The 17,094-nt window shown below is 39.3% G+C and overlaps 1 protein-coding gene across 1 annotated transcript in view; it reads right to left on the bottom strand.

Annotated features, from left to right (window-relative positions):
* Positions 1 to 9,567, bottom strand: part of LOC134535237 (uncharacterized) — a 93,086-nt gene extending 83,519 nt beyond the window's left edge. The window contains exon 1 of the mRNA XM_063374304.1: positions 9,446 to 9,567. Within this exon, the coding sequence (XP_063230374.1) occupies positions 9,446 to 9,483 (38 nt within the window). The 5' untranslated portion in view covers positions 9,484 to 9,567. The remainder of the gene's footprint in view (positions 1 to 9,445) is intronic.
* Between the last annotated feature and the right edge of the window lie 7,527 nt (positions 9,568 to 17,094).

Here is a 17,094-nt window from a genome sequence, read left to right as displayed (position 1 = left end):
CCGTATTAGAATTTTTAACCAGGGCTGGCGACTTCTATACAGTATATATATTCAAAGCTGAAACTAATGTAAACAAATTAAGGAAATCTATGAATAATCATAGGCGAGGGGGTAGCATTGCTTACAGTAAAACTATAAGTGTGCAGGTTTCTTCTGTGCTAGCTGTAGTGAAAGGCGCGACACCCCAGCTCCTCAGAAAGGTCCCTTGTATCGTGGCGACAAAGAGCGTGAAAAGAAAAAAAGAAAGGAGAAGTAAATTAATGTACCCCCCACCCCTGAAGATGAAAGCCTCCGACTACAATGCACCTGGGGTTCATTTCATAACAAAGTTGGCGCGGGGTTACGAACTCCAGTTCGTCGAACTATGGCTTCCGACCGCAAACAATACGGCGCCTGTCGCCGTCTGGACGCGTAGGGTAAAAATTGAGCTAGTGTTTCATTACTCGCCTGTGAGGTGTAAACCTCGGTACCTGTGTTCTCATGTTGCAAATAAACTTATAATTATGGACCTGAAAAATTCGCGGGTTCAATGACCTCTAGCATGAACTCCATAGTTCTACGTACACTCAGTCAAATGTCACCCACTCATTGGCTGCTGTTTGTGAGACGTCCCAACGTAGAAGTCTCTGTGATTTGATGCTGCTTTAGTTGAGTTTTTTCTCATTGGCCCAGAATCATCCAGGTGAGTTGTGAGCCAATAGCAGAGGCAGCACTGAGGTATAACTATTTGAATTCTAGCCTATCGAGAAATGAATACGCGAATTTTTTCGGTCTCTACTTATAATACGAAACTCGGACAACGAAATTTAAAGTAGGATTCTTAAAAATAATGCCGAGCGTGATGGAATACACCGAAAAGTGTTTCCAACTACATTCCAGAAGTAGTTTCCGAAACCGCCGCCAGAATTCGCTGCCGGAACATCCACGTAAACTATCGAATCGTTCGATTTGCACAGCGAAAGGTAATATACTGTAAAACGAAACGGCTCCGATAAAACCGAAAATGACTTGAAATACTATGCTCCATCTTTGGACCTGATTATCGTCCAGGATTTTTTATTAAAATACTGCAAAATTTAGAAAATGCAGTTATCACTTAAAAACTATTACATTTCCTTTTGTCTCTAGGACTTCAGTGACCAGTAATAGGAAGGTTCTACTAAAGTTTGCCCGTCATTTTAGGGAAGATAGTGTAAAACAGCGTGCCATATTAGTGATATATTACGTATAGTTTTTAAGAAAGTAAGGATTCAGTAATATTGCTAAGGTAAAATTTTTAGTATGTTTGAAATGCTTTATAGTGATGCCAAGTTTGTTAAAATGCGACTGACGATACAATTACCCAGGCGGCAGTTCCGGATCTAATCCTCTGGAAAAAAATCCATTACGAAAACATTTGACAAGGCAGGTCTGTTGTTCTTATTTTTGTTTGTTTTAATTTACACATACACTGTAGAGAGAGAGAATGGACAAGTGAGCAGTTGGAGACTCGAACTTGCTAACTGAGGAATGACCTTGTTGACTCGGTTTGAACCGGTACGTCCCTGCACTGCCGCTGGCACGAGTCCGCGGTGGAGGGGAAGGGGCTGGTTCCAGCGACGCCCGCCAGGCGACAGCAGGCAGGAAGCCGGTCGTTTAGCACGCGGCCCTCCCGCGTGGAAGAGGGGCGGCCCCGACCAGCAACTGTAGCTGGTTGTTCACTGAGTCTGGGTCATGGACCCAGGCATGGGGCACACGCGTCTTCGCAACACACCCATGCACCGCCAATTATGTGCCATTACGAAAGATTCCTACAGAAACCAGTTGCCAAGAGATCGTTTGTGATACGCTAGAGACCTGCACAATTCGCGGTTTCGATGGCCTTCAGGATAGACTGCACATACCCCTGTACACTCGGGCAAATAACGCAAGTTCATTGGCTGCCGACTTGTAAATCGTCTCAGCTGGTTTGTCTGTGATTCGATCCTTATTTGGTTGAGGGTTTATAACTGGTTAAGATTCGTCCAGATGAACAGTAAGCCAATAGCTAGAGACCTGTAAAATTCGCGTATTCATTCGGTGATAGGCTAGAATTCAAACACATATACCTCTTAGATAATTTTGCTATTGGCTTACTGTTCATCTTGGTGAATCTCAACCAATTATAAACCCTCAAGCAAAGAAGGATCGAATCACAGACAAACCAGCTGAGACGACTTACAAGTCAACAACCAATGAACTTGCGTTATTTTCCCAGTGTAAAGGAGAATGTGCAGTCTATCCTGAAGGTCATCGAAATTGCGAATTTTGCAGGTCTCTACCAATAACAAAATTATCTAAGAGGTATATGTGTTTGAATTCTAGCCTATCACCGAATGAATCCGCGAATTTTGCAGGTCTGTAGTGATACCACAAGAAAGAAATTGAAACTTTGTACAGATATGGCTACGATTATTTTTTTGCATATATGAAATACGTTTTCCGAGATAATACCATTGAGTATTCAATGATAATACCTACTGAGTACTACGTACGAAAACTGGCGCGTAATTTTATATTTTAACTGACGTTTCATTCCAGCATTATTTTTTTTAAATAATGGGAAAGATAATCGAAAACTCAATATTTCGACTTCATTTTGTTTGAAAATACTGATTAATGTGCGCAGATTTAAGGTACTGGGACAACACAAAGCAAAAACTCCCGGATAAAAATCCGAACCCAGTATTACAGCGAACATTATTTTGTATTGATACAGTTGTTTTCATGTAAATGGTAAAATGTATGTAATTTTTAAATTAACTTTTCTATTCCATTTACAAAAAAACAAATACAGTGCAGGCTAGAATCAATAGTTCTACGCACACTTGAAACGTGTCAAGAGCTGGAGTTTTTTGTGAAAATATTTTGAAACCAGCTGTGTGTTTAAAACACACATCTGCGTCGTCTGTGTTTAGTGTTTGGTGATTGGTAGGGACTGAAAAATTCGCGGTTTCAATGACCCCAAGGTTGGACTCTACAATCCGCTACATACTCGGGAAAATGCCACTAGTTCATTGGCTATTGACTTGTGAGACCTGTCAACTGGGATGCTTGCCATGCGATACTTTTTTGGTTGAAGGTTTCTCACTGGCTCAGAGCCATTCATATAAAATGTGAGCCAATTACTGAAGAAATGTGAAGGTACATGTGTTGGAATTCTAGCATATCGCGAAATGAATACGCGAATTTTTCCGGTCTCTAGTGATTGGTGGAGTTTCTTCCAGGCGCATGACTGCTGTCAGCGCACGAATCACAACAATCCTGTGCGGAAACAAACAAACCACTGGTATGGACATACACAATTGCAGTCTACGGGTAATGTTGATTGCTTGCTAGCACTCTATACAATTTTTCATATCTACGGAATTTTTTTTCTTTACTGGCTGCGATTGGCGAGAGAAACTTGTACTACTCACTTGAATTCCCCACTCCACTCCAACATGGGCATCGCTTCTAATCGTTGCAATTTCCGTTGCCATCTGATCGTTACACTTTCGTTACGCTCCGATGACGACATCGCTTCGAGTTACCTTATCGACTGTAAAGAAGTTTCGCTCCAAAAAAAACATATGCGGCAGGCCGTTGCAGTCTTGCTCTTGACTTGCGGTTGCAGTGCCTTCCAGGTTAGACTCCACAGTCCTCTACATACTGGAGCAAATATCCCCTGCTCATTGGCTGCTGACTCGAGAGTAGTCAAACAACTTCTTGGGCCCAAGGTCTCTCAACGGCACAGAATCTTCCAGATAAGCCGTGCGTAAATAGCAAAATAATCGCGAATGTATCATTTGAATTTGAATTAAAGCCTATCGCGAAATGAATCCACGAATTTTTTTTTCTGGTCTCCACACATCGGCGTATATCCGTGTAAAAGTGGTTTGAGGGGGGGGGGGGGGGGGGGTTTAGAAGCCCCTCACTGAAAGGGGACCTGGCTACACTTGCAAAAGCGTGACTGTGAAAAGGGCTTGATGTCAAAACTATGTCTTAAGGAAAACGTTCTGTATATTTTAAAGTTTTCTGCTTATTGCTAGGGGCCTGAAAAATTCGCAGGTTCAATTGACCTCGAGCATGAACTCCATAGTTCTACGCACACTCATTCAAATGTCACCCACTCATTGGCTGCTGTCTTGTGAGACGTCCCAACGTAGCAGTCTTGTGATTCGATGGCTGCTTTAGTTGAGTTTTTTCTCATTGGCCCAGAGTCATCCAGGTGAGTTGTGAGCCAGTAGCAGAGGCAGCACTGAGGTATAACTATTTGAATTCTAGCCTATCGCGAAATGAATCCGCGAATTTTTCCGGTCTCTACTCCCCCCCACCACGGGCCGGAAGAATCTCTGGCAGGCGGACCCCGGGACCCGGCGAAGGCTCGGAGCTCGTCAGGGAAGAGCTACTCGTGGAAGGTCAGAGGTCGACCGGCCGATACCCGGGCGGTTCGCAAATCACGAAACCCCCCCCCCCCCCCTTTTTGACAGCCCAGGAACGTGACGGATGCGAATTCCGCCCCGACACAGCTCTGCTCTCCGGAAGTTCGCTCGCCGTACTTCCGTTCGCTGATTTAAAATGTTTTTTTTTTTTTTTTCTCTGGACATGCACCATTGCTAGGGCCATGCATATTTCGCGAAAAGATTCCGAGACGAGCTGAAAGTTAAAACACTGTAGCATCGTCTGTGTTTCGTGATTGGGCGAGTTTCTTTCAGGTAACTACATGTCGATTGTTGCAAAACCAATCACTGTTATTCACCGCGGAAGCAAACGCGTCCTGAGTGGTAAAATATTAAAGTGGTATAAAAATTGTGTAATAGAGAATAAATACTTAACAATGTACACGCATACAGACTACATCATGGAATTATTTCACAATATCTTAGTGTATCAACAAATCTTAAATTATGGTGGTGGGGAAAAAGGTAAAATTTCCCTCAAAAATAAGTGTTTAAATTTTTCCAGTAAATTTTCCTCGGAAATTTCTCTCATCCACATCTTCACCGACATGTTAAAACTTTCATCGACACGTGAAACGTGTCGCCGCTCGACATCTGGTTCAGGATGTCACGCCGTGCAGTCAAGTAGGACCTGGTCTAGTTCTTCGAAGAACCAACAACTATGGATGACAGCTGAATATCTCACATCAACCTGCTTAAGCAATGCAAATTTAGTTGTTCATGGGACAGACAATAGGTATTTCCAAATGGTTAGGATCCGTCTTTTAGTGATGCAGCCTGATGCTTTGCATTGTCAGGGAATTAGGGGGGGGGGGTGTTAAAGAACTGAATATTTTAAAGTGTTCTCGTCCAGTGAAATGACTTAAGTCGATTATCCACAAGCGCAAAACCCTTGGGTAGCATATTCACACACACCCCCCCCCCCCCTGCTAATCATACAGATTTGTACCTTTGCCCTGCTGTATTTCATAATGACCATCCATAAACGTTCAAAGAGTTTGTTAATTATATCACTACGACAGTTAATTTTTAAACAGATTTATTGTTTTCTTTTCTGCCATCTGCCCCACGTTTTTTTTTTCCTATTTACATTAGACCTAATTTGACTAAACAGATGGCGAAATGTTAGATATATGGTCTCGCACGCATAAGGACTCCAGATTGTATGCCAGGATAGACTCCATGATCCTCTTATGTATTCGGGAAAATTACATCTGCTCATTGGCTACTGACTCATGAAACCTGTTGACTGGAAAGCTTGTGATTCGATACTTCCTTCAGTGAGTGTTATTCATTGGCACAGAGAGTCCTTCACTGTAGTCCAATCACTGAAGCAGCAAAAAGTTAAACGCATTTGGATTCTAGCCTACCGCGAAATGAAACCGCGGATATTTCCTTGTCTCTAGTCATGGCTAGGGACCTCAATAATTCCCAGTTTCAATTACCTCTACATACTTGAGAAAACATTCCCTCCTCTGTCTAGACTGGGTTCCCTGTGACTCGAGTCTCTTCTGGCCCAGAGTATCTCACTGGCCAGGAGTCCTAGCTAAACCATGAGCTGATAGGATCGCAGAGGTATAAGTAGAGACCCGAAAATTTCGCGGATTCTTCTGGCCTCAGGATAGAATTCAAAGTTATAGGTGTGATCGACCCATGTTTACTTCCACATTGGTTGATTTCTTAGAGAGAACATTTTTATCCTTGTTATTTGGCACTACCTGATTCGCTAACTTCTCTCCTAGCTGGGCATCATTGGCTCACGGTCGTAGATGGGCGTGTCCAAACAACTGCGTGCCAATCATGAACACAGTGCGAGAGTGTGAAGGTTTGCATTCTAGCTTGCGACTAAATGAATCCGCGAAATTTCCGGGTCTCTAGGTATAAGCATTTAAATGCAAGCCTAACGCGAAATGAATCTGCGAATTATTCCGGTCTGTGGTCATGGTCATGGCCCCCACATTCGGTTACGGGCTCTGGACCCAGGATCGGAAACACGGCCCCCACCCCCTCCCGGAATTTTAGTCACGTGCTACATTATAATTGCATGGTTATTTCTTACCTACACACTTTTTAGAATGTTATTTAACCTGAAAATACAGGGTACAATTATGTTTACTATTTTATAAGTCCAACTAAGCTAAATCTATAAAATTGTTTTACTTTAAAATAACCACAGCGAATATGTCCAGGGGTCCACCCAGCCCCACCCTTGTGGGGGCCATGTTCATGGTAAAAGATGGTGAAATATCGCGGGAAAATTTACTTGGTTTTTTAGGCTTTAAAACGCTTTGTAAAAGTCCGCAGCATTCCCTCCGTTCCTGGCTTTCATCGGCGCCGCGAGAGAAGGCCGAGGTGTCTCAACACACGTGATTCGCCCGAAGATAACTACGTCACGACGTTTACAAGCATCCCTGCCAACCGTGGAGAAGTTGCATTCATTTTTCGGGATGTCTTGTAGCAAAACATTTTTCGCGATGAATCGCCATCAACAAACGTCGACGATTGCTTCCTAAATATCCGTGGGCCGTGTTCGTTTCATTTTTTATTTATTTATTTACTAGCTGCCCGACCCGGCTTCGCACGGCTATACAAATGGGAAAAAAAATTAAGCCACATCTCCCATTTACAGTAATGGTAAATAAAAAAAATGCAGTGAAAATTTATTACAATTCTGTATAATGTACCGGAGAGAAAATGAATAGCACCGATGGTTTCCCGTCTCGTGCACGCAACGTACAACTGATGTACCCGTACTTCGCTACGGCAGTCTACAGGCAGATCACTCTTGCGCCGCTCATAATACATGCCCCTCCTTGTGGGTACGCCACTGCCGCGCGATGCCCGTTGCCATGGAGACGCAGAAGGCATGAACAATGCAAAATCCTGTTCTCATGCAGACAAAGTACCCACTGTTGCCTGGTTTTAACCACCCATGGGATCTAATTTTCGGAAAATGTCATCCTGCGTAACATAAGGAACATTACTGTGAAGTTTCAAGTCTGTAAAATATATATACTTGAAAAAAAGGCAATAAAAACACAGAGACAGGAAAGAAAAAAACAATAGTTTAGGTTTGCGATTTAAAGGGTTAAAAAGTATTTAAATACTAATTGAACTCTTATGAGGGTACTGATTGCTTCGTTGTTAATATCACACGGATGTTTTTTTACTTGTATGGGAAAATTAAGAATGATAAGGCATCTAGTGCGTGGCAACAATGTTAATAGGCAATAGGAAATAAACTTCTAGCGCCTGCGGCATTGTCAACACACACTTCGTACGTGTACTGCATGTTGTATCTAACCCCCTCCAACGCATTTGATTCTAAATTGGACTTTTAGTAAGGATCCCTAATGTTATTGATAATATAATATAGCCTATAGCCTTCCTCGATAAATGTACTATCCAACACTGAAAGAATTTTTCAAATCGGACCAGTGGTTCCTGAGATTAGCGCGTTCAAACAAACAAACAAACAAACAAACAAACTCTTCAGCTTTATAATATTAGTATAGCTTTATTAATTTATTTATTTTAAGTATTCGGGATTCGCTGTCAACGAAACGGTTACCATTAGCCACATAATTCATTCTTTCAGGTGGCGAAGTTTGTGTGTCGGACAAAATAGTAAAAAAAAAAAAAAAGGCATTACTTCTATTAACAATTGTATTTAGATAGGGAAGAGTAGAAATTAAAAATACTATAATATATAATAATAATTTTAAAAGATTTGAAAACTACCATGTATTTTTTAAAGACCCAATTTGTTTTGTTAAAATTGAAGTGCAAAAGAGAAGATAAGAAAACAATTTTTTTTTAAAATTTAATAATTCCTCTAATAGGTCCAGTGGTGGGTACAAACAGCTGAGGCAGGAGGAAGGGTTGAAGCAATCAGTTCGCTACTTGCACTGGAAAAAGTGAAATTTTCTGGGCAAACTGTGGCGGGGAAAAAAAAAACCGAAATTTCTTAACAATGAGTTCCCTACCCCAGTCCCACTTTTCGTTGGATCGCTGCTGCAGGCGTGGCTTACGCGAAGTGAAGCCCTGGCTGGCAACCACAGAACAAGGTATTACCGAGACTGAGACCTAGTTTTTTTGAAGTAGTTATGGGCCCGTCCCCGCTAGATAGTAGTTTTCATAATATATTGCTGAAATAACTACATTAATTTATTAGGATAATTAATGTATAAGCTATTATCAGGCAAACAAACCAGTGAAAATTCACTCTATTTAAGTAGCCACTAATTTTGTGGTGTGTAATACAATGAGGTTTTGCACCTCCTACTCCTTTATTTATTACAAAACAGCATTAAGTATTTTCGCATCGATTAAATTAGTTTTGCGCCGCCAAACGAGATAACTTAATATAATCAAAAACAGTATTAACTAAAAAAAACTTTGTATGAGAACCTCTATTCCGATTTTTTATTTGCTGGTAGTCATGGGCGTCACAACCGGGGGGGACAAGGGGGACACGTCCCCCCCCCCCCCAATAATAAAAGTCTTCAATTTCGTCCCCTCCAATAATATATTTAGTTTCGTAGTTTCTCCTGTTGTTTAAATTAATGATTTTGTGTGGATATAGCACCAGCAGACATGTTAACTGTGTTTTTACAAATTTGTTCTCTGAAAATATTTTTTTGTAAAAATAAATTATATATTGCAACCAACTATAATTAGAATATTTAGGAAAGAAAAATGCCTAAAAACCACTTCAAACCCCAAATATTCCTCAAACAACTAAATCAATTGAAGTCCGTCCCCCCCCCCAAAAAAAAAAATATATATATCCTTGCGACGCCCATGGCTGGTAGTCATAGGCCCGCCCAACAGATAGCGAAATATGTCACGTGAAACATGGTTTCAGTTTCCACTGTAAGAGTCGCACTTGTTTATCTCCCTCCTTGTTCCGGCAACTGCAGCAGACTGCAATGAAGGGGCGGGTGGGCGGGGTGTTTGAAAAAACAAAGAAGGAATGTACTCACTTCCGGAGCCGCTTCTCCTGCACGGCGTTGTAGCCCATGGCGACCTCCGCAGCTCAGAGCATCCTCCCTCCCCGGCAGGGAGGCGCGGACAGCAACAACGCTGCAGCTGCGAGCGACCGTTGGGAACCGGCGCGCGCGACACACGAGCACACACAGAGGCGGCAGGTCGAGACACGCTCCCGGGCTCCCAGGTTCCAGCGCCCGCCGCCAGGGGCGCCAGCCGCCGGCGCTGCTGCCAACCTCGGCGCGCTGGCGCTAGGGCCTTCTTCGTGGAGGTGTAGAAGCAACGAAAGTCGGTTTACGGACGATAATTTTACGTGATAACGTCATAAGAAAACATTTATGAAAATTTGCATACTTTTTTTTTAATTTTCAAATATTATTTACAGTTTTCGCAAATTTAATTTAAATATTTTTTTTTTTTTAATATTTTCACGAACAATAAGTTAAAAAAGCCCGCCTTTACCTGTTTGATATTATAGAAGATTTTCTCGCACGGTGGTTGGTCGGTTCTTGCACGCTCGGCTCAGGCGGAACGTGACAATGATTCATGCTTTTTCGTGCGTGCAGTCGGCGTTCATCGATTTATAAGACGTTATCACGTCAAAAAGCGTACCCGTATGTATTCGTAACTATACCAATCAGTACTCGTTACTATCGTATCGTTACGTTACTCGGTACTTCTGATACCTCATAACATGCTATGTTATGTTAGAGCGACGAATCGAGTTGTATTGCGTACGCGTACAGTATGACGTCGCGGCGTCGCAACATTCGTAATTCGTATAAAACATACTTATACATTACATGCCAAACTGCGTAAGGTGCTTTTTTTTTTTTTTTTTCCACTTTTCCGTATTTTGAGCCAGACTTGCGTTTAAGTCATTCTAAATTTAATTTGATTTAATAGGTATAGTGTATAGGTACAAGTGAAATGTTGACGGTATCTACTAAATTTGCAATGGATTTACTATTTTGAAAATAACATCGCAATACATTATGCGTCGATTATAATGAAAAAGCAACAATCGACAATAAAATTGAAACAACATTCTAACGATAAATCAACCCATACTACGAAAAATGCGAGTAACGAAATGCATTCGTGTATAACGTTTCGTTACTCGGTACTAGATGGCGCATCCGTTACTCAGTACCGAATACAGCTCTACTTCTTCGCCGCCATTTGAACTTCGCTCGTCAGAGACTAGACGCTAGGGGCGCGGTTATTCTACTTCAGGTAAACATGTTACACACAGTTTCATTCGAGGCCAAATCTCATTCAAACTACGTATTGTTCTGATTGGCTGTAATGTTAAGAGTATTAACAAGGCCTTTGCAAAAAAAAATATCAAGCTGGAGAATGTTCCTGACACAAGTTCGCGTAATATCTTACCGACTGCAACAAAAATGATACGCAATTAAATAGGTGGATATTGTTTTAAAACCGATGCTGACGGTAATTCTCAAACAGAAGTACGCTTGCTCAAAATAAATATGACCCACACGATACATTCTTTAGATGACATTAGACAATCGGTTTTGGAGTTGAAAATACTTTATACCAGCTGCAGTGTAAACGTACAATCTCGCGTTTGTAAACATGTTTACTTAAACTTGTTCACCCGAAGTTGTTTGGCATTCCGCGTAATCGCACCCCAGAGCTCACATTAGCCGTTAAAAAAGTGTGTGTGTGTGTGTGTCCAAACACTGAGAGGATTGTTTTTTTTATAAACACTGTTGAAAAACGTTGCGACAGTGATCTTGAAATTAGCGGATAATTAAGTTAAGAATCTCTACAGTCCTTTTTTATTATTTTATTTCTATTAATTATTTTCGTGCAAAATTAAAGTTAGCTTTTATTATTATTATTAGTATGCCAACTAAGTATAATTCCTAACGCGCGTACACGCACTCATTTTCTGCTCCAAAAATTAAGTCAGCTTGTGTGAATGCATTATGTAAGTACGTATCCGCGCGTAGTCCTGGCGCTCGGCGGAGTTCAGGGATGTCTCGGCCGCGAGGTTGGCAGCGCCGGGTTGCTGGGGTCCAGGAGGGATGGCTTCTCCGGTCGATAACCGGGGAGGCTGCCCCTGCCCCGCCGTCATGGTGTGGGGGGGGGGGGGGGCTGTTGTTGCCAGCCAGGTAACACGCACGGAGACTATCTGCTCTGAAAGGAAACAGCCGCTGGTTTTTTTTCGCGAAACAATCTGTGTACTGCCCCATCACATCAAAAGTATTTCTCAAAGCTCAATATATTCAACACTATTTCATCGGCAAAAATCTAACACTAAAAAAATTTTTACACATTAGTTCTATAATAAAATGTGATTAACGTGCAAATAGTTAACGCGTGGTGTGCCAAAAAAAAAAAGAAAGAAAATCAGTCTTTGATAGGAAAAGTTTTTTTTTTCCAAGCAGGTTTAGGACCGTAATTGATTCCCGGAAAATCGTTGCTACTACCAGCAGGTGTTTCGGATCAAAACATGCTCCAAAAAAATGCTTATTTATATATGTAATATATGTATATATATATATATATGTGTGTGTGCTATGTTTGTGTGTATGTGTGTGTAGACATAATTACACCTAAGTCTGCTGAAATATTGTATGTTACACCAGATGATTGCATAAACTCAAAAGGAAAAATAAATAAAAAAAATACAAATTTCTTGATTATATTTTATTTATTTATACAAAGTCAATTTATTAATTTAAAAAAATAACACAGAAACATATGGAGGTTATGTTTGCCAGTAATGAACGTGTCGTCACTACGGGAGTGCAGAGTCACACGCCAGCCACTCCAGACCGTCACAAGTACACAAGTCGAAGAGCACGCGACATCGACCCAACAACACAGGGACCACCAGCACAGTTATTGGTTTCAATTACATCTGCACTGTACATCTACATGAAACAACTGTATCACTGCAAAATAGTGTTTGCAGTAATACTGGGTTCGGATTCTCAACCCGGGTATTTATGCTTTATGTAGCCCCAGTACCTCCAATAGTTAAATTGTAAACCGTTCTTCCCTGAATAACCGCGCACATTAATAAGCTCGGTAAAACAAAATAAAGTTAATTTATTTAAAATTCGGTTCTCTTTTCCGTGTTTTTTTCTTTTCTTTTTTAATTGATGCTATTGCTATTAAAATACAAAATTATTCGCCAAATTTGTAGGTATTTTCTCCAAACACGTATTTCATATTTGCGAAAATAACAGCTTGTTTTGTACAAGGTTACACCATCTCTCATGATTATTACAAGAAAGATATTTCTTGGCAACTGGTTTCCATAGGAATCTTTTTATGAAAGTACAGAAAAATATTCGTAGTCCATAATCCCCTGCAATTTAGACTCAAATATTCAATAATCAATCAATTTTAGAATAATCAATATTAATTTCATATTTGTATCTACTGATATGTTGATTCAGTTTTTTATTTAAATGTATTTGTGACAATTTTTGGTATGTCTAGGCCAAAATATTTATCAGGTTTATTTTGCATGTACGTAGTCAGTAAAGATGTATGTGTTTAAGTGTAAGACAAGGCGGTACGCCTTAATAAATAAAGAATCAACAATTTGTCTTTATTTTGTTGTTTCGTGCTTATCGTGTTCCGGGAACAATACGCAAATAACTTCAACTCTTGGAGGGTCTCCGCTCGTCGGCTGATGGCTTGTGATAGGGGCGACGGAAGACTACCATAATGACAGTATTCCGCCTGGCCTCTTCGAAAAAGGCGGAAAGGTGCCATATGTCCAAAGGACGAAACGGAATTCTGCCATATTTTCTTACACCCTCCATGGAATGAGCACAGCAGCATTGCCCTCGCAGTAGTGTATAGAATACTTGGTAGGTAGCGCTGTCAAACCCTGTTTTTCAGGTTCACTTTAAAGATTACAGACAGCGCTTCTGACGGTGATAGATGCAATAACAAATAACGTCCAGATCGCGGACGAGAAGAAAGAAATGTTTCCAAAAAATGTATTATAGGTAGCACGCTATTTTTATTACGACGATTTAAAAAAAATACATGTGGTACCCAGTATTCCATGCTCAGTTTAAACTAAATTCGCGCCCCCCCCCCCCCCCCCTTATTTTACACTTAAAGGGAGGGCTGGACAACACTACGAGTTTAAAGTAAAATACACGAAATTAAATTTAAAATTTTCGGCCTCTTGAATTCACCACTGCTTCGCAGCATTTTCAGAAACAATAAACAAAAACGCCAAAACAAAACTCACATCAGTCAAACCAGGAGGTTAGGGGTCGCACCTAGGCGACCTGGGACTCCTTCACGGGCCTCGGGGTTCGATGCCAAGTCCCGGTATTCGGGCCCCCTAGGCCCGCACGGGCGATGTCTGCTTGGGGTTGCTTCATTAAGCAATTAATCTGAGCCTAGTATTCCATTCTGCCAAAAGCTTCATAGAATTTACATTTCTTATGTAATGTTTTCATTATTAGGGTGACTGAACACAAAAAATTCAGATATTAAGATTTTTAATGTTTATAATAAATTATTTAAAGTCTACAAAATGTGTTTTTAAGATGCTGAAATGCGAGGGAAATATTTTTGTGTAGTGCAGTTTGTTGGCACAGAGCAAGCAGCACAGGCGCTCTAGAGGAGACAAATGCCCTAATATCGAATATTGATGGGCTTTGCACTGGCTTGCAATAATTCAAAATTAAAAATATTACTATGCTTCATTACAACTGTCAGATCAAATTTAAATTTTTTTGCGTGACAGCAAATAAAATAACAACACAATGAGACAAAACACGAAACAACACAACACACAGATTGATAAAGTTCATGTTAACCAATTGGTTACTTTGGTTTTCACAAAAATCTTAAACCGAAACTAAAATTGTGTAGGTATACAAAATAAATATGTAGATTGCAAAAGTTTTACCAATGAATATTTGTATATTATTGAAAAGGAGTTATAATTTTTTACACATTTTATAGTTACTAATGGTTTTAGAAGTGTCACTAATTCTGTAATTTCAAGTTGGAATTCTTAATTCAAACCGAGTCATTATGTTTGAACCAACAAATGGTAAAAAAATGTTTATAATAAAATGTGTATCACTGATCGAACGTCTAATAAATAGGAATGCCTAAATTTTTAAAATAATAATGTAAGAACTTTTTCTGCACACTTTCAATTATTTTCTTATAAAAATCATTTGATGCAAAAAAATTTACTTATTAAGACATAAAATGTGTTGTTAATAGTATTATCTACATGTTGGTGAAAAAAAGGTTGGCATCAATATAACTTGAAGGTCTAAAAAGAGGACACCACGTTTAATGCCATTACTTACTATGTGATAATTCTGATTAATTAAATTAGTTTTTTGATTAAAGGTTATACAATAAATGCTATCGTAATTCAGAGACGTTTGTTAACTTGAATCAGATCCGGACAGCTGAAATATCTTGCTGAATAGTTTCACAAACATATTTCCCAATTATATTTTTTTTTTCATCAGCATCTTTCCTTGATCAATTCTGATTACAGTTGGAATATCATTTATTAAATATAATGAGTATATGAGATAAACTACTACTTTGCGGAACACCTAATACTATGAAATTGCTTTTGCAAATTTGACTGGAAAGCGTCTATTTGTAAGATAATTAAAACATATATACCACGCCTTGCTTGACGAGGCCTAAAATTGATAATTTTTCAATCATAAGATTATGTTGGAAAGTATCAAAGGCTTTGCTCATGTTGAAATATATAGAATATTTTATTTACATCTGGATTTATACTGGTACACACGCACACATAAAATAAACGTGTGTTAAAGACGATATTCCTGATTGAAAACTGTGGGTTTACAGAAATAATATTTTTAGAAATAAAATTCATGTGCCTATAAATATTTTTTCGTCAATAAATGGTTGAACACACAAAATGGGTATACAACCACTCACCGACTGATACACACTTAATTCAAATATTTGATGTACAAAAGCAATTTTTTTTAAAATTTTTGTTTGAACTTTATTTATAAAATGTTGGAATGATAATGCTACAGTTACTAAAAACTAAAACGCTTAAAAACTAAAAAAATATATATATTTTTGCAAAACTCCGTTCCCCCGGAGAAACCCCCGGAATGGCCACCGCATGGGGAGCCCAGGAAAAGAAACGGGCTCCCCATTTGGAAGCCACCTGGAAGGTTTTTTTCTGTTCCACCCACCGTTTCTTTGGTAGCCTGACTTGTTACAAGGGATTGTATTCCTACCAGAGAAAATGCCACCATTTCATCTGGGCAATCCGCCTTGGAGGAGCCGGGGCGCGAACCCGGGTCCTACAAGTTACAAGGCAGGCGCTCTACCCCCAGAACCAGAGTGGTAGAGCGGATACTTGCAGTCTTCTTAACACTGACATGATGTTATTCCACGAGTTCACTGTAATTTAGTGTGTCATTAACACGTGCAGTAACATCTAGCCTCGGTAACGAACAAATTTATGTGTTCTTATGTTGTTCGTTCAGCATGAATTATGTAATTTCATAACAGTGAAATATTATTTGTATAACTAGTCTGGCAATTTTTTTACATTTATTTCCTGCAAAAAAACTTACAGTCCCGCTGTACAATAATTATATAGAAATATAGACTGGTAAAAACATTTGTAAGAGCTTGCACTGTCGATGGTAAAGTTATTTTTAAATAAATGTTAGATATTAAAATAGTGTTTTTAGTTAAAATATGAGTGTGCTTACAAGAATGAAGTTATTGTATGAATATTTTATTTATTTGTTTTTAAAGCAACAGAAAAATTAACTTTTTTATATTACTTTTGGCTTTATTTTGTTTTACCGTGCTTAACTTGCGCAGCTAATACTGGAAAGCTATTCAAACAATTGTTTGCAAATAACTAAATATTGGAGATACTGGGGCAACACGAAGCATAAATTGTAATACTATTTTGTAGTGATACAGTTATTTTCACGTAAATGTACAAATTAACAAATATTTAAGTTTACATGAATATTTCTGTTCCATTTACAGTGCACAGCGGCAAACAGAATAACTCAACGATGAAACTTAACAGATAAAAATTGAAAAAACAACGGCCATACAGAGAAGCACAGGTGAACCCAGCGATGTGAAGAAACAGTGACGACGGCACAGACTAACACCGTAAGCAACAGTTGAGCGAAAAAACAGATATTTTGAAAACCACAACGATGATAGCGCAGACTAACACAGTATATGATTCCTAGGAGAACAGTTGCGGCGTTTCAGGAAAGAGATCTTAAGGCACAAACAGACTGATGCTTGTCATGACATACAGTTTAATTAGTAATGGCGTTTGTCCGAAACTACATCTTGAATTAATTAACATATTATTTAAAATGTTGTTTGTCAGTGGAAATTTTATTTAATGAACTACACTGAATTTGTTGATATTCACATAGATACCGACTTTCTTTAAACATATTTGTGTTTTGTTTGTTTTATGTGTATATTTGTTTACACTTCTGTTAACAAGGCACAGGTATTAGTGCAAAGAAGCTTATTCAAAAGAGGAACCTGTTTCTGTAACAATAAGTGTCAAGAGCGTAGTAAAAATAAATAATAGTTTTAAAAAACCGGCTTTTATAGAAAATCCAAC

This window comes from Bacillus rossius, chromosome 8 (genome assembly GCF_032445375.1).
Source record: "Bacillus rossius redtenbacheri isolate Brsri chromosome 8, Brsri_v3, whole genome shotgun sequence".
NCBI classification, from domain to species: domain Eukaryota; kingdom Metazoa; phylum Arthropoda; class Insecta; order Phasmatodea; family Bacillidae; genus Bacillus; species Bacillus rossius.
The sequence above is the reverse complement of the archived record's forward strand: the minus strand, read 5'-3'. Positions and strand labels throughout refer to the sequence as shown.